This window comes from Phyllobates terribilis, unplaced genomic scaffold, assembly GCF_046119375.1.
Source record: "Phyllobates terribilis strain yellow unplaced genomic scaffold, ASM4611937v1 Scaffold_5__5_contigs__length_657084704, whole genome shotgun sequence".
Classification (NCBI taxonomy): Eukaryota; Metazoa; Chordata; class Amphibia; order Anura; family Dendrobatidae; genus Phyllobates; species Phyllobates terribilis.
In genome coordinates this window covers 491,458,452-491,479,508 of record NW_027362765.1, presented here as the reverse complement: position 1 = coordinate 491,479,508, position 21,057 = coordinate 491,458,452, and the positions used below count along the sequence as shown (strand labels likewise).

The 21,057-nt window shown below is 41.7% G+C and overlaps 1 protein-coding gene across 3 annotated transcripts in view; it reads left to right on the top strand.

Moving 5' to 3' along the window:
• SLC16A12 (solute carrier family 16 member 12) overlaps positions 1-18,817 on the top strand; it is a 121,896-nt gene extending 103,079 nt beyond the window's left edge. For all 3 annotated transcript variants that reach the window (XM_073685528.1, XM_073685530.1, XM_073685529.1), the window contains 4 exons: positions 1,621-1,764; positions 6,096-6,681; positions 10,517-10,776; positions 15,025-18,817. In XM_073685528.1, the coding sequence (XP_073541629.1) occupies positions 1,621-1,764; positions 6,096-6,681; positions 10,517-10,776; positions 15,025-15,248 (1,214 nt within the window). In that variant the 3' untranslated portion in view covers positions 15,249-18,817. The remainder of the gene's footprint in view (positions 1-1,620; positions 1,765-6,095; positions 6,682-10,516; positions 10,777-15,024) is intronic.
• The last annotated feature ends 2,240 nt before the right edge of the window (positions 18,818-21,057 follow it).

The following is a 21,057-nucleotide window of genomic DNA, read 5'->3' as shown; positions in this document are numbered from 1 at the left end:
GCAAAATGACCTCCAGCAGGCCACAAATGTGCATGTGTCTGCACAAACGGTTTGAAACCGACTTCATGAGGGTGGTATGAGGGCCTGACGTCCACAGATGGGGGTTGTGCTCACAGCCCAACACCAGTGCAGGACGCTTGGCATTTGCCATAGAGCACCAGGATTGGCAAAGTCGCCACTGGCGCCCTGTGCTCTTCACAGATGAAAGCAGGTTCACACTGAGCACATGTGACAGACGTGACAGAGTCTGGAGACGCCGTGGAGAGCGATCTGCTGCCTGCAACATCGTTCAGCATGACCGGTTTAGCAGTGGGTCAGTAATGGTGTGGGGTGGCATTTCTTTGGAGGGCCGCACAGCCCTCTATGTGCTCGCCAAAGGTAGCCTGACTGCCATTAGGTACCAAGATGAGATCCTCAGACCCCTTGTGAGACCATATGCTGGTGCGGTTGGCCCTGGGTTCCTCCTAATGCTGGACAATGCCAGACCTCATGTGGCTGGAGTGTGTCAGCAGTTCCTGCAAGTTGAAGGCATTGAAGCTATGGACTGGCCCGCCCGTTCCCCAGACCTGAATCCGATTGAGCACATCTGGGACATCATGTCTCGCTCCATCCACCAATATCACGTTGCACCACAGACTGTCCAGGAGTTGGCAGATGCTTTAGTCCAGGTCTGGGAGGAGATTCCACAGGAGACCATCCGCAACCTCATCAGAAGCATGCCCAGGCATTGTAGGGAGGTCATACAGGCAAGTGGAGGCCACACACAATACTGAGCCTCATTTTGACTTGTTTTAAGGACATTACATCTGAGTTGGATCAGGCTGTAGTGTGTTTTTCCACTTTAATTTTGGGGGTGACTCCAAATCCAGGCCTCCATTGGTTAATAAATTTGATTTCCATTGATGATTTTTGTGTGATTTTGTTGTCAGCACATTCAACTTTGTACAGAACAAAGTATTCAATGAGAATATTCCATTCATTCAGATCTAGGATGTGTTATTTGAGGGTTCCCTTTATTTTTTTGAGCAGTGTATTACATAGTTTACTGCATTCATTTGTATTACTGATATCTGCCAAGTTTGTGGTCAGTATAGTTTACACTGAGAGTAGCTGCACTTTCACAAAACTTTTTTACATGTCTGAAGCTTTGATAGTGATGGTACATGTGCAAAAACCCTCAAAACGTGAGCAAAAGCATCAAGCATCAAAATGACTTGCTGTACACATGTTTCATCTTTTTGTTACTTCTTTTAACAACTTAGGGCTTCAAAAGCCATGAAGCATCTAAAAGTGACCTGACCATTCTTCACTAGGTTGTACGTCTTTTCCACCACAAAAGAGAATGGAAAAGATGCTTCAGTTGACATTTTCAGCTTCTGCTTCAAAAACGATGCTGGTAAGCTGGCGTCTAAGAGACGTTGTGTGCACATACACTATTACTGCCAATTAAACTAATTAGACCAGAGTTGTCCATCTCACTATCACTGGTAGCTTCACAGAACCATGGGAGACTGGTACAAATGAAAAAAAAATGCCTCTTTGTGGCATCTGTAGGCAATACTGGGTAATCTTCTGATAACATCCTTATAAAGGTTTGACTGATTATATCTCCTTTTACAGCCCCTCTGGGAAGTTATGTGAGCAATCATGTCTCCTGTCAAATGGGAATCATTCTTGGTGGTCTTCTTGCTTCCACGGGACTAATCCTAAGTTCATTTGCAACAAGCCTGGAGTATCTCTACCTCACCCTAGGAGTAATCACAGGTAAGATCTACAAGGAAGCCCATCTCTTTTACATAACTTCTTAGAAGGTAAATGTAATATCACTTCTTCAGTCTTGCAGTCATTTGTGTTGTAAAAAGGAACATAGTACAGACTCCATTTATTTGGTACGAAATTAATGATTACATACATTGCAGCACGGTCAGTGTCATCTATCTCTTGCGATGTCTGTTCGGTACATGCCACATTATCTCAACCCAAATTATTATAAATATGAACTCTCAGATACATTTCATTTTAAGATGGTCGTCTTGAAAGAATTGGTTATGTACACAAGGCAAAACATTGTAAATGATGGTCTGTGTCAGTATATTCAGAATAGTTTATACCATATTCACCCAAAAGATTTACAGCGCAATATACCGTATTTTTTGGACTATAAGACGCAGCGGACCATGAGACGCACTTAGGTTTTAGAGGAGTAAAATAGAAAAAAAAATTAAGCAAAAAATGTGGTCACAATGCACTGTTAAGGGGGAGGGGGTCTGCTGCTGACACTGGTATAGGGGTAATGTCCCCCAATTCTGTTAATATCCCCCATCCTGGTATATATGCCCCCCCTTCCTATCATATGTGGCCCTCATCCCCATTCTGGTATGCATGTCAACCCTCATCCCCATCCTGGCATACATGGCACCCCTCATCCTTATCCTGGTATGCATGGCACCCTCATCCCTATCCTGGTATGCATGGCACCCCTCATCCCTATCCTGGTATGCATGGCACCCTCATCCCTATCCTGGTATGCATGGCACCCCTCATCCTTATCCTGGTATGCATGGCACCCCTCATCCTAATCCTGGTATGCATGGCACCCCTCATCCCTCTCCTGGTATGTATGGCACCCCTCATCCCTATCCTGGTATGCATGGCACCCCTCATCCCTATCCTGGTATGCATGGCACCCTCATCCCTATCCTGGTATGCATGGCACCCCTCATCCCTATCCTGGTATGCATGGCACCCTCATCCCTATCCTGGTATGCATGGCACCCCTCATCCCTATCCTGGTATGCATGGCACCCCTCATCCCTATCCTGGTATGCATGGCACCCCTGATCCTTATCCTGGTGTACAAGGGCGAAAAAAATAAAGGTGCAAATTTAGCCAACGATATCTGGTGAAAAGGGGGGAGGTGGAAAGAGAAGGCCAGCACATTTCACCACACACAGCAGCATTTTCATTCAAGTAGAGCCATGAGAATCCAGCATGTAAGCCGTACCCTTGAGTCTTCTCCACATGCCGCTTCATTTCCAAACGATGTTTTCTCTGAAATGCTGCAGTCTTTCTGAGTAAGACATAACAGCTTGTGTCCTTGATTTGAGCCGATGCTTCAGGCTTTTCAAATCTACTGAACGATTACATGAAAAGTGGTGAAATGTTTGCACATTTGTTCTGCTATTATACTTAGATATATCTTCATATATCTTGACATTTTGAGAGTTGGGCTTGCACTCAGTTGTTAGGTCAAGTTGTTGTGGCTCGTGCCCTTCATCTGGTTTGTTGGGGCTTAGATGAAAACTGAAACTACCTAATATGCTTCAGTTTGTGGTTAATTTTAATTCAATCACCTGGAACCAAAGGATAGCATTTCTCCTTGCAGAGAGTGACATATCAAGCCTGACATGCCGAGGTGAGGAGACTTTTAAGCCGCAATGCTTTTTCTGGGAAATATACAAATTGTCTCTTCAGAGAGGAAGAGGACTAGAACTCTAGCACCACCTATAGAAAGTAGCAATCCTAAAAGTCAATATCGACTCTCTACTGAGCCTTGTCACATGATTTAGGATTAAAGCCAAAACCAGAATCTCAATTTGCAGACACTGTGTTTGGGGGTACTGCCCCTCGTCTGTGCAAAGTGTGAGATCTTGTGAAGAGACAATTTGCACAATTCAATCCCCTGAAATGTACAGAATATGGAAGCAGCAAAACATTTTACCTATATGTGACATGCAGAAGTAGTGCTGTTGCAGAGTGTGACATGCAGAAGTAGTGCTGTTGCAGAGTGTGACATGCAGAAGTAGTGCTGTTGCAGAGTGTGACATGCAGAAGTAGTGTTGTTGCTTTAAAAGCATTCAGCAACTATTAAAATTAACACAAGCACAGGAGACAGGAAGTGTCGTGCTCCAGAAGCATCCAGCAAGTCGAGGGGTTAACACAGTCACAAGAGAAGGGGAGAGTTTTAGCAGAGCCCCTGGGGGAGTGTGGGGAAGTTGTTTACTGTCTGGCCAGAGCCGAAGAGAAAGGTGGCTTATGATCTGTATCTCACAGAAGTCAAGGGAACAGAATCCAGGTCAGGAGGGAAGCTAAACAAAGGTCAGTTAGACTCCCTGACCTAACAGTGTGGAGTATTATCGGCCAGGAAGATAAGGACTGGAAGGAAGCCTGTCATAGAGATCATCTCCCTCATCACACCCCCCCCCCCCCATCTTCATCTCCATGCAGAATAAAGAATGCTGTGTACTATTGAGTCCTTGTGAAGGAAAAGCCTGTGGTTGTGTATGCATTAAAACTGTGCTGTACTGTGCTACCGGATAATAAACTGTGTACTGCTGTGCTGCAAAGGAGACTGTACTGTTATTACTGGAGCCTGTTGCTCAAAGAGACATTTGCATTGCACTGGCCGTGCCTCATTAAATGTTATTGTTCTACCGTTTATGAAGACTCTTGTCAGATGTGTCTGGTCAGCAACTGAATCTATCGTGTGCCTGAGAGAAGCTGCAGCCATGGTCACCCTGAGTAATGGTTCCACCAGGATTCCAACGAATTCATGTAACCGGTCTCGCCCCTATCTGAATTTAGGCGGCGTGCGTGTAACATACAGCATACATTGCCATAACTAACCTAACAACACATAAGTCTAGAAACAGCTGCCAAATAACCGTTGGCTTAAATTAGCTTTTTTCACTTGCTAAATGGAAACACGAATAATAACATCCATTATTAGCCTAGAATAGCTGCAGTATTAAAAGCTTAGATTTTGGTCTCCTAGAGGATAGTATTAATAATCTGGCATTACTATTGTTTTTGCATGGAAAACTGCCAAACGTTTACAAAGGAAAAATGTGCATCCCAAGCCACCTGCATCAACACACTGCTCACGGCGTTTGTGTCTATTTTTAAAAGTTTTTTTTAATGTTCCAATATGAGCGCAGGTCGTTACTTGGATTTTTACATAATGGTCCGAGCCAGTGAACTTGTAAGTGGATAGATGATGTTAAAAGTGCGTTTTTCAGCTTTGCCAGTTACGTAATATCTAGTGATGAGCGCAAGTGCTCGTTACTGAGGTTTGCCGAGGGTGCTCGGGTAGGTATGCACTGAGTATCGCAGGTGCTCGAGTGACATGTTTGAGTCCACGCGCCCGCATGTTTTGCGGCTGGTAGACAGCCACAAAACATGGGGGGATTGCCTGACACGCACAACCAATCCCTGCATGTTTTGTGGCTGTTCAACAGCTGTGAAACATATGGCCGCGGGGACGCGAACATCTCACTTGAGCACCCTCAGAAAAGCCCAGTAACGAGCACTGGCGCTCATCACTAGTAATATCCTAATGTAATAATTGGATGGATCCATTAGCGAACCTTGGTATAGCAGGTAAACATAGTAAAGTATATATCACTTTAGGAGTCCCACAATCATATTGATTATTATAGTGAAGTATAACCTGATGGTTAGAGTATCTACACAATCATTGCAGATGTGACTCTTCAGATTTTATGTTATACGAGCCTGATGAAGAGACCTGCATAGTCTCGAAAGCTTGCAACTTGTTACCATCTTTTCAGTTAGCCATTAAAAGGTATCAACCGCTGAGGACTCTCAAATCTAAATATTTTTCCATCTACTGGCTAACAAAATGATATACTTTCCCAGCACAATCATTGTATCGCAGAGAAAATGCATTTTCATTGCTATAAAGGCATTACGCTGTGTCATCATAAAGATTTCATAAAACAATTGTACTTGCCATTTTGTCTTGTGAAAAAAATAATATACCATCTTTATTTAACACAAATTCAAATGTTTGGGGCTATCTGCACATATAGTATTGATCTCAATGGGAACTTCAGGAATCTATTAGCTGTGAGCTCCCCCTAGAGGCAGCAACAGGTAACTGCTATGAATGTTACACCATTGCATTATCCTTTTGTGACCCGTGTCTTGATTTGACCCCTTCACATAGCTATGTGACCAGCGATATTATATTACTAATTTATATTAAGCAATATTGGTCTATAATACCAAACTGATAATGTAATTAATTAATTTCTTTCTACTGTACTAAATAATTGATTTGTTTTTTTTTCTAGGTGTTGGATTTGCACTTTGTTATAGCCCTGCTATTGCCATGGTGGGAAAGTACTTTGACAAGCGGAAAGCCTTGGCTTATGGCATTGCCATGTCCGGCAGTGGGATTGGCACCTTTATATTGGCCCCTGTGGTACAAATGCTAATTGAACAATTTTCCTGGCGGGGAGCTTTACTCATTCTTGGCGGCTTTGTTGCCAACCTTTGTGTATGTGGTGCTTTAATGCGGCCTATACTCCTGAAGGAGGACTTTGCGCACTATTCACTAAAGCAGGAGCATAGTCCAAAGGAGCCAAACCAAAGCAGCATTCCTTCTTCCAAATGTCCACCTCTGAGCCAGGACTGCACTCACAAGAGCCTGTGCTACTGCTCTCAAAAGGAGTACAGCTTTCTGCTGAAGCCAAACTTCATCATTCTCGCCATATCCTTCTTATTTCTCGCTTATGGATGCAGTCCTCCGTTTGTCTACCTTGTGCCTTATGCTCTTAGTGTTGGTGTGAGCCACCAACAAGCGGCCTTCCTGATGTCCATACTGGGCGTCATAGACATTGTCGGGAACATCACCTTCGGATGGTTGACGGACAGAAGGTAATTCACTTTAGTTTCTTTTAGACTACAGACTGGCTACATAGTTATAGATCCTTTACAGGTTCACAATATCATATTAAGTTGCTTTGTGTCATGTATGAATCTCATCCATTGGACCCCTTCTTCTATCCACCTCCTCCCAAAAACAATCCAAAACTAAATAACCCCACAAGTATCTAATGGTGAAGACTCCATTCACACTGGTGTTACTTGCTTTCAGTCAGGTATGCAACTTGGGTTACCATTCTATGAAATGGCACCCTTACTTGATGGACTCCATTATAGGTCAGTAGAGTCTGCCATGATTTGCTGGCATCTGGTCACCCTAGCTATCATTGCTGCACATTGAATGGGAAGGATAATACTACTGTGATCAGAACCTCGCATAATTAAATTAAAGGGACTCTGTCGGTAGGATCAACCCTCCTGAGCCGTCTATATGGGCACGTAAATCATAGGAAGCTGAATAAAATGATACCTTGATATTTGCAATCCAATGCTTTATTCCAGAGAAATCCCCATTTTTCTTAATATGTAAATAAGCTGTTAAGATCTATGGGCTGGAGATAGATCTTCCTGAGAATCTGCCTACAGAGATTATTGTAAATGAAAGGAAGCATTACCAGTGTGAGACATGTATTGACTGACATCCTGCTTTCCTGATCTACATGTCTCATGCTGGTAATGCCCTATTTAATTTACAATAATCTCTGGAGGCAGATTCTCAGGGAGATCTATTTCCAGCCCATAGGTCTTAACAACTCATTTACATATAAAAAAAACATGGGTTTTTCTGGAATAAAACATCGGATTACTGATATCAAGGTATCAAGATATTCAGCTTCCTATGACCTGCATGCCCATATAGATGGTTTAGGAGGGACAATCCTACTGACAGATTCCCTTTAATTGCAAAGTGTACTCAAGTTATGTCTCTTTGGATAAGATATGTGCCAGATAAAGAAATGTGAGAATAAAAATGGCAACTCTTAAAATTGAAGATCATGATAAATTTACTGATCTTTAAAATGCAACCGTCGTTTTAAATCAGTAGTTCATGTGAAAATAAGAAACTTGTAAGATGTATTACTAAGATAAATCCGCTTCTTTCGCCTTCTGGGCTGATCATTCATTTTCAGAATTCTTAATTCTCAGGTAAACTCTGTCTTCAGTGAACACAGATTTTCTCATTACTGAGATAGGAGATGACAGTTGGTGATTATAAACTTCTATGGAGAACTATAACTGTCGCTTCAAGAGAACTTGCTTCGGAATGTCTGTCTGTTTCTAGCTCCTCCCGTCTCCATAGAATTTTAAAAGCACCAACTGTCATCTCATATCTTAGTAATAGGAAGATCTATCTTCACTGAATACAGATTATATCAATGATTTGAGAGAGAAAGATCTGTCCAGAAGGAGAGAGAAGATTTCTCTGATAAGATATATTACAAAGTTACTTATTTTCTTGTGTACTATTGATTTCTGAAATAAAAACCTAAAACGAAGGTTACACTTGAATATTGACTCTGTGTATTGCCAAGTTCACCCTATACCCTACAGCTTCTGACCATCTTCTTGTTGGCAAATTTCTATCCAATTGTTTCCAAAGCATAATCCAAAATATAAAAATTAGATCAGGAAAGTCATATGGATGTGGTGCCATCTAGTGGTAAAGAGACACTTTACTAAGAGAAATTTCTTTAGTTTTACATAGAGCATATATGCCAATTGTCCCCAATTTGCAGGAACTGACCTCATTTTTCAGAAGCAGTCCTGGGTCGAAAGAAGCAGAGTTTACTCAAACCCCACCACAATTGGACATTTCCAGGAGAGTCCCGGTCAGTCCTAGTTGGACCCTGGTGTGGGACTAAAGCATCCCTAAATTGCCAGCCCCAATATTCAGTAACTTTATGTTCTAAAATGAAGATTTGCTCTGAAGGTTTGGCTCCTACTTTGATGGTCCTGGAGCACACATGGCCAACTGAGCCTCCTAGTGGTGGTCTCTGGCACTTGTCGGGTTCACTGCGTGCTGATTCTAGCTTAGAAAATAATGTATGCTAATTCAAGTGTCTGCGAAAAAGGATTGTCTATATCAAACTAAGATAATGACCCCAAAATATCAGGTTTCTGTTTTCAATAAGGAAAATTAATATAGTAAAATGTTTTGCGCTCATTTACTGTATTTTTTTCTTATCAGAAAGTCATTAACAATTAATGTTTATGCAGTAAGACGGTGCCCTCTAGTGCCCAGAAATGGTATACATGCCATCGCTCAGGATCAGCTACATTGTCAGCTATAACTATTTTTAATTGATGAAATTACAAATTTTGTATCTGAGTTTTTCTTCTTATTTTTGGCATATAGTCTTTCTTTAATAGTTTTCATTCATTATTTAAAGGTTGTAAGAAAAAAACAAAACACACAGCTGTTTTCTTCCAGCGTCCGGAGAAACTTGTACAGATTATTTTGATAAATTGAATTGTCATTATTTTAGAGTGAGTGCATCTAATTCCTTCATATCAGAATGATGGGCTGAAGACAATGTTAATAATTTATTTTGGTTTGCCAATATGTCAATCAAAAATATAGTCTTGTCCGTTTTTTTGATAAACTGTCAATGTTAAAAAAGTGGATCAGTTTTTTAAAAATGGCCTAAAGCTGTGTCTGCACAACTTTTGTGCCAACGGCTTACTGTTGGCCCCGCTCCAATGGATCATTACAGGACATGTGAACCTAGGCATCTTTTCGTAGGTTACTTCAGTGTTTTTTTATTTTTTTTATTTTGAGGAGTTGTTTGCTACTTTGACAACCCTATTTGAATCCACATAATTTTCCCCCCAAAAAATAATAACTCTTATACTCCCCTCTGGTGTCGGCAATGGTTCTCCTGGGGATCACGTCACATTATGTCACGCGATCTCTGCGGTCAATCAGCTGCGGCTTCTCTCTCACTTCTTCTGGATGTCTTGATTTGTCACAAGGAGGAGAGAGTGAAGCCAGCGCTGATTGGCCACAGGGATCGCTTAACAATGTCACGTGAGCCCCGGGAGAGTCAGTGCCAACACCGCAGGAAGAGCGCCTTTATCGGAGGTGAGTATCGGTGTTTTTATATTATTTTACTGGGTGGAAACCTAGGCATTCAGATGGGTAGTGGGCAATCCCTTTAACTTTTTTTCACCTGAAGAATGGCCAGGTGACTTCTTTTAACTGTTTTGCTTCTTTCAAAGCCTGAAGTGGTTAAAAGAAGCTCAAAAGCCTGAGCATATGAACAGCACGTAGAACATTGCAGTGCATATGATATGATCATTCTTCTTAGCATTCTTTAAGCACTATTTCAGGTGGGTTACGGAGCGGACCTACCAGAAAAAGATATATCACATCAGTGAAAAATGGAGAACACACAAACTGCATCCAAGTGCTGTCAGATTTTATTTTTTTAGACTTACCCATGGACTATTATTAGTGAGTTTGATCGGTAACTCAGATCAAAATCGGTCATGTTTCGGTGCAGACCGTTCTGTCCCCAAAAATACATGGACTTATGACCAGCAACATAGATTAAAATAGGTAGGAGATCTGTCCATGAAAGGCACAGTCAGAACTTACATGAGAAAAACTGACGTCTGAATGAGCCCTAATCCTGTACAACCCTTTTTTACTTCTATTTCAATTGTAATAATGTATTACATAATTGATGTTTTTGTATTTCTCTAATATAATATATTAATCTAAAGATCTAAAAGCTAGAAAATGGCATCATGTCCAAGAGCCTTTCAACTTTCATAAATACGATATTTAGATTTTGATATATATTGAAATGTCCATTTCTTTCAGAATTCTGAAGAAGCACCGATACACATGCTACCTCATTGCCGTGGGACTGGACGGTCTTAGCTGCCTTTTCCTTCCAATTCTTAGGTGCTTTGAACTCCTTGTGCCTTTCTCTGTTACATTTGGTTATTTTGATGGAGCCTACGTTGCCCTGATTCCTGTTGTGACTGGAGATGTTGTAGGTACATCCAGCTTATCATCAGCCCTTGGCGTTGTGTTCTTCCTCCATGCAGTGCCATACCTGGTCAGCCCACCAATATCAGGTATGCTTATATGTCCACAAGCCTTTTCTGTTTTGTAGATACACATGTTCAATGATTTATGACTGCAGTATACTATATGGCCAAAAGTGAACACTTGATCATCCTACCTATATAAGTTTTATAGACTTCTCATTCAAAAACCATGAACATTCATATAGAGTTGCCCTGCGTTTTGTGGCTATCATAGCCTCAACTCTTCTTGGAAGTCTTTCCGCAACATTTTGGAGCATGTATGGGGAAATTTGGACCCGTTTAGCCAAAAGAGTATTTGTAAGGTCATCACTAGTAATGGACGAGAATTTCTTGTTCACAATGTTGTAGTGTAATTCTTTGTAAAGTTGTTCCCTGGGCTGAAGTCAGGACTATGTGCAAGCTCCTCGAGATTCTTTATGGGCCTCAATTTTGGCACAAGTAGTAGTCGTACAGGAACAGGAAAAAGCCATCCCAATACTGTTGGCACAAAGTCGAAACCGTACGATTGTCTTAATTTGCCTTTTTACATGCTCTAGGGTGAACATTTAACCTTTACTCGACATAACAGTTTGACCTCGGAAAACCAGCCCCATACCATGATCCCTCCTCTATCAAATTTTCCAGTAAACATTATGGCCCCGGTTTGTCAAGACCAATGATTTTCTCGCTGTTCTTGATGAGGGGGCTTGGTGGAGTCAGATGCTCCTGATTCATGGAGAAATGCACACCTCTTCATGAATTTGGAGAGTCTGACAAGTGTTGTACCTCCATGACTAGAATAAGATTTCTGACGTAAAGAACACCACAACTGGTCATGAATTAGACCAGCTGTGGCGCCACGTCCATGCCGCAACCCAGCTTCACCCATTTTGGCTGAACTTGGAGAAACTGTCGTGAAAATGCCAAAAGTCACAACTTTTGTTCAACTCCCAAGTTGTGCCCAAATTTGGGACTTTTCAAAGCAATTTATGGCAGAATTCTGGTGAAATTGCTTTGATGAAATTGGCTATGCATTCCAATATTTAGGCTTTTTCTGCAATCGCCCAAAGTCTATGAAGATAACTTGGCTGTGTGCTTGATTTGTGCATCTTTTTGCAATGAATGTGGCTGAAACACCTGAGCTCAGTAACTATTATGTAAACCAAGCTTAAAAATTAAGCACTTAAAAAGGTTGGCCACTTACTGTAGGTTTAATAAATGTGTTGGGGACATGATATTATGGCACTTAGTACTATAATATTACAGGATGTCCTCCTGAACTTGTTAGTGCTCCTTCCCCATCCAGTGAACACAGCTTCTATTCCCTAAATCTTAGCTGATGGAGGATCATGCGACCAGATCTTTCCATCAGTTCTCTTCAATTGAAAACCACTTTCCCATAGGGCTTATTCACAGTTCCGAATTTTCCACATTCAAGAAAAACAGAACTATTATTCTGATCTGACTTTGATCAGGGCTTGATCAGAGTGTAGTTCAAGTGTCATCCGTTTATCTCATACGTGGAGAAATTAAAAAGAAAAAGTTTTCCACCTTCTCCTTTCTGACAATCCGTGAAAATTGGACTGCATTTGGATGTCATCCAAGTGCAGTCCGATTTTTTTTTTTTTATGTGTCCATTGACTTGCTTTGCCGATTTTGATCCAACCCTTGGATAAAAATCGGACATGTCTCTGCGATTTTCCACAGACCTCTCAGCCCGCGAAAAATCACGGACATGTTAATCACAGTGCTTACACTATCACAGTGTAAACACAGATAGCACTCGTATGTGAAAATCAGACATCTGAATGAGTAGATGTTTCCAATTGGAAGAGGCTGATGGACAGGTCTGATCACCTGTTCCAGTATCTGCAGCCCTGAGAACAGAAAAACTGTTCAGTTTGTTAGGAAAACTACACTAACAAGTGCAGAAGAACCTGTAATACCTTATCTATCAGCAAGTGCTACAAAATCATGTCTCCAAATCATTTGTTAAAGGAAACAAAAAGTGGACAACCCCATCCATGTGATGCCTGTGATTTTCACAGATCCATAGACACTTCTGCAAGGGAGGGGGCGAAGAGGCAGGGAGCGACAAATACCTTGCGGAGCTGCACAGGAAGACCCCGTGTGGACCCCAAACCATGCGGTCCTTTGTGTCAGACAATTATAATTCAACACCGAGTTATGTTAATACAATACATCCCAGTGATACACCAAATAGATTTTTGGAAACACACGAACCGGATGGTTGTCACCCTGGCTTTCAGCACAGTCCAGTGTGTAGGGAAAGAGAGATACATGGCACAGCCTTGCGGTAGCCCCCAGGGCCCCAGAGCTTGGTATTCACACGTAGCAGGGGCCCAGCTGGATCCTATGACACCAGAACTGTCTCCCTAGGACAGTCCATTAACCCTAGAACACATGACCATAAAAATGGGTATTTTCAAAAAAGAGTTGTTATACCGAAAATGCCTGTAACATAAAAATAAATGAACAACTGGAAATGACAAACAACTATATACCTGAGGAATACCTAGAGTTTAAAATTTCTAACTAAAGTAATCTTGCAGAAAATAGAAAACAATTAACAGGGCGGGCCTGCGAGGCCCCAGGTATGCGTTCTAGGGTTAAGGAAGTATAGCCCATTTTAGTTTTTGGAGTTTTTAGCGGAGAGAGGCCAGGGGTGGAGATTTAGGTTCAGCCAGGGGGCAGGAGGGGGAGTGACCCAAAGGGGTTAAGAGCTCCAGCAGCCTTGGCTCTATTGTCTTTGTCCCTGGGAGGTTGCGAGGATCTTGTGGGAGAAGTCCTGCAACAAAGAGAGAGGGCCCCACAAGCCTCCCATGTGGCAGCCCCTCCGCCGCAAGCCAGGCCTTTCATCTGACTGGTAAATGACTCTTAATAACTTAATGCTTTATATCTTTTGTACCACTACTATTGTGTTTGCATCTCTGACCATTATGTATATATAATCCTTATGTATATAGTGTAATGTCTAGTGTGCCCTTTCGGCGATTAAATATATAATTTAACCTTGAGCTGCTCTTTTATCTCAATCCACGAGCACACACGTCCATTGTTTGGCTTAATCCTCATGCTACCGGGGCGGGTTTCTGGCACGATATAATTCCTGTCAACAGACCGGGGACTTATATCTAATAGAAAATGGTGGCAGTTCTACCAGGCCGACAAGGTTCTGCTTCACTGAAGCTAGTGAAGGGGCCTCTCAGCCTGTCAGGGGTGTGAGTGAGTGTAATGCCACGTCAATGACTGAGTGGGCCACCTCTTCTCACTCCCGGTGCCTTCCTGCACCCGTGTGGACAGGGGGTGTCTGTATAGAACTGTACCAATCTGACCTTACGCGTCCTCAAGGGGGTGCGGAACGTCACGTTGGTGCAAAGGGCAGATCCGTAGTAACGTGATCCGTCGGACGTGATTGTGTTGTCGCGGGTGGCAGGGCGTGGATCCATCACAAGTGGTGACAGCAGTGGGATTCTGCGGGGTCCCTCTGGTGCCATTCTTCACATTGGTGGCAGCGGTGGGATTTTGTGGGGTCCCTCTGGTGCCATTCCTTCACAACATGTATTGGTATTTTTCATAGACATGTATTGGTATTTTTCATAGCCATGTATTGGTATTTTTCATAGGCATGTATTGGTATTTTTCATAGAATTGAATTGGTATTTTTCATAGGCATATACTGGTATTTTTCACCTGTGATACAGGAAAAAAACGGACATGTGTCCATGATTTTTACACGAACACACGGTGTGCAAAAATACACTGACATGTGAACAGCCCCATAGACCATAATGGACATTTTTGCAAATGGAATACTTGCGTGCAACACGGACGTCTGAATGTGCCCTACAGGAGCACATTAGGAAAAACTGATAATGCTTCCTTGAATTTATTCAAAGGAAGCCAAAGACATAATCAGTGTATATTACACTGGCTCCTAAGAGCCGGCATTAGACATAGGGAAGAGCGAACCCGTGGAATTTCAGGTTCGTCGGGTTTGACTGACCCTCAACCCGAACCCCATAGAAATCATTGGGGACCCAAACTTTGGAGCTGAAAAAATTCTCTCTGTCTCTCTCTCCTCCCCGAACTCCCAAGCTGTAACGTGTGTCCGGAGTTCAGCACCGGACACCTGTGAACCCCGAACTATACCGTTCAGGTTCGCTCATCTCTAGACATAACAGGATATATAAATCTTACATGGAGTGTTCAATTAATACCGTTTAGTAATCTGATTCTAAAGGTTTCTAATTCTCCTTTCTTTGCCCTGTGCAGGTTTGCTGGTGGACACAACTGGAAACTATACAGCAGCATTCCTTCTAAGTGGGTTTTCTATGATATTTTGTGCCCTTTTATTAGCATTTGCAAAACTGATAAAAAAGTTAAATCGCAAACGGCTGGCAATGACTCTGCCCACATCTGACACCAAGCAAGAGATCTGGACTAATGGAGATCTGACTTCTGCAGCCACTGAAGAGTGTAACCACAGGGAGGTTTAGAGCAACCTGTCTACACGGACAGTGATCCAGGATGCCTGGATTTCTAGGAACAGGCAGAAAATCAGAAATCAACAACACATTGGATTATAATCTTCATTTTTAAACCCCAGCCGGTATCTTTCAGACTAAGACTTAATATTTTAGAAATTGCACAAACAATTTGAAAGAATTTACCTGCTCGTCGATATGCTCATTGCATAGCAAATGCAGAAAAGCTGCACTTTATAAGGAACATTCTTGAAATTTAGCTAAACTGTACTGTAGTTTTTAGGATATTACAGTATATTTTAAAGTTGCCATCCCATGGTGAGCTAGACCTACGTGGATGTGCGATGGATCTATTTCTATGCAATAAAAGAAGATGATTTAAGAATGTTTTCTCACTGGAAAATACATTTTTACTTTTTCAAGATGATGACGGCTCAAAAAGAAAATATTGAGATGTTAGCAGAGTAAAATGTATGGTGTAACTTGCTACGTCACTCAGAAGACAGCATTGGAAATGGCATTAGTGATTGCTTCCAAAGAGAGAATTTTTGCAGACATTCTATACCAACGTCTCCTTTACTTTCTGTGAATTGCTTTCCATTTCAATAGTGGACAAGTGCACAAGCCTAATGTGCGCCCTGGTCCTAATATATTACTACTATGCCTTATAGACTGGATATCGCTTCATCTTTTATGTTTGAGGAGGATATACTTTAAAGTGAATCTAGACCTTTTATGTCGTGTCTTGCCATCTGTGCTGATTGTGTCAGAAAGAAGCAGAGCTTCAACTGCTAAAGAAATCGGAGTCCTGAATTCCCTGCAAAGACATAGATTTAAAGGGTATCTGTAAGTAAGATCAATCCCCCCAAACTGCATGGGTTGCTGCATTGCTGATAAATCAACATTGTAAATAATATGCAAATGCGTCATTAAGTGCCCTGGGCGTGTCAGAGCACTTCCCGAGCCTTTGCTTCCTGAGGCTTATTCCAGCCAGAACTAGTCTTCTTAGCTTGATTGATCGCTCACTGTCTTTGTGACATCAGGCGTCAGGTAAGTAAATCAGACAGGGAGCTATCAATCAAGCTAAAGAGGCTGCTGCTGGAAAGGGAAACAATTGGTCCTAAAGAGTCCTAAAGAGGCTGGTCTTGGAGATGGAAACAGCTTCAGGAGGCAGAGGCTTGACCAGTGTGCATGAAGCCTTATTTGCATATAAATTAAAATGCTGATTTCATGGGAATGTAGCAACAGATAGAAGAAATAAAGGTGTCGATTGATTTAGCTCTTAAAGATCTGCATGCTGATAGATGTGTCCGTAAGAGCATCCCCACCATCACCACTGAACCAAATTTCCTTCAAAAGACAACATTTTTCTGCCGGCAGCCACCACTAGAGGGAGCTTACTGCATACTGTTTCATTGTACCACGTACAGTCAACAATAAGATGGTTCCCTCTTATGGCTGTCAAAATATTATCTTTCTAATGTATGTCTTTGCAGGAAACTGTATAAAAACACGGAAGAACTACCGATATTAAAATATATCATGAACTTAATCCGCACAGAACGTTAAAGTCAATCTCCACAATTAGATTAGTTTAAAGGGAATCTGTCAGCAGGTTTTTGCTATGTAATATGAGAGCAGCATGATGTGGGGGCAGAGAGCCTGATTCCAGCGATGTATCACTTACTAGGCTGTTTGGTGCAGTTTTAATAGAATCCCTGTTTTCTCTGTTGTAGATGTAACAGTGATCAGAATGTTAACCCCTTTGTAACCCAACCCAAGCCCCTGATTGTCAGCTCGCTGACAATTTACAGTGTACACAGGAAGCCGCCAATCAGTGGTGTGGTTGAGATTACAAAGATCAGTCGGACTGACCTGCACGTGAGACTTAGGTACTGATAATCTGCTGCTAAAATGCTGCATGTATTGAAATTACAGCACACAGCCTAATAAGTGACAAATCCTTAGAATCAGGCTTTCCGTTCCTAACTTGTGCTGCTCTCAGATATTAAATAGCAAAAACCTGCTGACAGATTCCCTTTAAGGAATAACTTCACCCAAAATGTTTATTTATATGGAAATAACATATTTATCAATAAGTGGAATAACTGGAATTAGGGTCAATTACATAGAATTTTGAAAATCTTCCTATTATGAGGAGGTATTGGATATATGTAGAGACTTTATTATGAGAGCGTAAGTGCTCTTTAATGACCAATTACATATCAGTCTCATTTACTGGAAAGGCCTTCTTCTCCTTCTTCTTCTAGGACTCTAGACCTTTATATTAACATAAATTTGAATGGCAAACACTAACTGTACTCAGAACCTGACAATTCCAATGTGACTACTACTAGCTTTAATATTCAACCTAACAACCTGCTTGGATAAACGGAATCAGTTTTTTTACTACTCCATATGAGAGCAGAATAATGTAGGGGCAGAGAGCCTGATTCCAGCGATGTGTCACTTACTGGGCTGTTTGTTGCAGTTTTGATAAAATCGCTGTTTTATCTGCTGCAGATCTCCCAGTCCTCTTAATGCCGAGCTCTGTATAACCTCACACACCACTGATTGGCAGCTTTCTGCCCATGTACATAGAAAGCAGTCAATCAGTGGTGCGGCCAGGGTTATACAGAGCTCATGAATATGGAGGACTACCTGGCAGCAGGTTTCCTAGTCCTCTAGGGAAAATCTCCTGCTGATAAATTAGTGATTTTGCCAAAACCATACTAAACAGCCTGGTAAGTGATACATTGCTGGAATCAGGGTCTCTGTCTTTACATTATGCTGCTCTCCGATTAGGTGGTAAAAACCTGATGACAGATTCCCTTTAATCCAGACTATTAGTAAAATTGCTTTATTTTATATTTTGGATGCTTTAAGGCATTAAAATTGTTGTGCAAACTTTTGAAACTACAACTGAAATCTAAAAACTAATGTCACACCATATATACATCTTGCCATTAATGGGGACAAAATATAAGGCCCCGAAAAGAAGCAGTGCTGGCATTTGCACCATTCAGAGTAATAATGACTAGAAATAAAGATTCTAAAAAGGATCTGCCGCCACAACTGAAATATCTGTTTCAGTGAATTCTATATTCTCAATGAAAAGAACAATTCTAGAACATCCAAAATTGCATTGCACCTGTTATTCCTCCTAGAAATGTATGAATTAACATTTGGGTGTTACAAACTGGGATGTGTGTCCCTGTATACTCTAATACTATCCAATCAGCGCTGACAGTGCCAGTCTCTGTAGGGACAGACTCCTTTCACAAGGGAGAATGGTTACACCCAGTTGTCAATTTATAAATCATTTTCTAAAAGGAAAATTAGGAACAGATCAATGCAGAGTTCTGAGAAAAAGATGTTCCAGAATTGATACTTCTTGGGTAACAATTATTTTAAGTGGTGGAGACACATCCTCTTAAAGTATTTCATGCTACTACCACCTTTCCAATGTGCCTTACTTTTATGAGCTGCTGTCATGCTGTCGTCTCAGCACTACTTATTCCATAACAAAACAACAGAAATGAGCTGTTTTTTTGGCATTAAATATTACCTTTGAAATGTTAGAGGTCATTTGCCATTTTTCTTTCAGTAACTATAAATGTATATCCCTAAAGGTTCGGTGAAATAGGGGATAGGGGAAGGATATCCAAAATTCGCTGTCATCTGGTCAGAGTTATCCATATAAAGAAAAAGGTCTAAGGGGTAGCGTTTCTCCTTATGGAGAGTGACACACCAGCTCTTTCACGTCAAGGTAAGGAGGCTTATTCGCCATGCAATGCTCCTCTGGGAAATTTAGTCCTCTTTTGCTATAAAGAAAAAGAAATGCATGGCATGCAGACAAGACGTTTTACTGGTAGCAGCCACAAAGCATCTGTGGCTGACAAGGGTGTAGCTTCTTTTTGTGTTTGCAACAGAAGACATATGTCACGCAAGGTGTGGGAAAGACTTAGTGCAACACAAAGGGAAGAGGGAAAGAGAGCCCAGACTCTAGAGAGAGGGGGAAGGGGAGACCTCCTAGGCTGATCTAATATCACCCTGTGTCCACTAATGTCCCTATATTGGTTCTTCACCAATCGCTGCTCGCGAACCTCGCCCTGTCTTTCCCTGAAGTTAGGTCTTGGCTAGGGAAGGGAGGGGGATGAGTGGCAGTCGATCCCCACTAACAACTAAAGACAACAAGTGGGAACAACCAAGGGAAGATAGTTTAGCTTTAGTCGACTTCAGAGAGATGAACACCCGTCCTCAAAGCTCCAGAGAGGAAGAAGTAATGCACTTGCTCCGAGTCTGCACAAGGGGTAATGTGAGTATCGCCGGCACCTCCCTTTAGCAGACAGCAGGTATTTATACACCCAGGCCAGGGTGTTAATTAGCCAGAGGAAGGTAGCCGCTGGGTCCTAGAGAGACAGCCTCTAAGAAGGTGTCTGTAATGACAAACATAGAGATCACCTGCAACCAACTGCAGGGTGACTGTCTATCTCTTCTGACACACCCGTGACAGTCTAACCACAGCCATTAGAGCTTAGCTCTGATTGCTACTATTAACCATTTAAATGCCACTCTCAATCTGTAACAAAAGCGTTTAAGTATTGAAGTTTCTGGTGCTCACTTGCACTGGCTGTCCTTGGCCCCTTGTGACACAATCACAGGGTATCGATGGGTTAGAGACAGGGCTGTGGAGTCGGTAAGCCAAACCTCCGACTCCAACTCCGAATCCTAAATTTCCATGACATCGATTCCAACTCTGACTCCACGACTCCCTCCCTTAAGTGATAAATTTACTGTAGCACAGATTCATCTCAGCTAAAAGTCTAGACCCTTAGATCAGGAATAGGACATTTCATAACTTTCCCAAATTCTTATGAAAAACATATTCCCCACAAACTGCATTGAAATACTATACCCAATTTATTATATATTTTAGGAGTTGGAGTCGGTCCATTTTATACCGACTCCACCAAAATGGACACCGACTCCACGACTCCGACTCCACAGCCCTGGTTAGAGAGAGAGAGATCTGCTGAAGGTCCCGTCGCTATCATCTTGGTTCTCATGCGAAATTCAGCAACAGGTTAAGCCTCATAGGAGACTGTGATTTTCACTATATACTATGGTATTGCAATATATAGTATGTGAACAAACAATTGCAGATTCAAGTCCCGTAAGAGGATTAAAAAGTAAAGTAACAAAATGGATGAATTTAAAAAAATTGAATCATGCCTCTTTTTCACCATTAAAATAAAGCAATAAAAAAAAAATTTTGGAATTGCGACATCCATAAAAGTCAGATGTAACAAAATACACTTCTCAACATTGAAATTACAACACCAAGAAGGAAAAGTAGTAGTGGCATTATTATAGACTTGTTCATGGTATGCAATCCTGAAAACATGCAAACAACATTTTCAAAACATCTTGATTTATTCAGTATCGAGTACGAATGCCATGCGCAGAATGAGACACAATTACACGCCTTGGATACTATTAGTCAGGTTATTAATGGCTGTCTGGAAAATATTCTGCCACATGGAATGCACTTGGGCAAATCATCAAGATCCACTGCTGGCAGATCTCTTTTCAATTGTCGAACTATGATGTCCCAGATGTGCTCGATAGGAGACAATTCCAGTTCAACGTTTCCTCATGAAGGCCTATTCATGGCATTGCCACGTGGTCTCCAAGAGGCAACCAGAGGGTATAATGGAGCAATAGAGGCTGGAATAGTGATTTATCCTCTTTAGTGAAAAGTCCTTTTTTTTCTCTTGGATGCAATAATAGCTGGAGATTGGTCTGGAAACCATGTGGG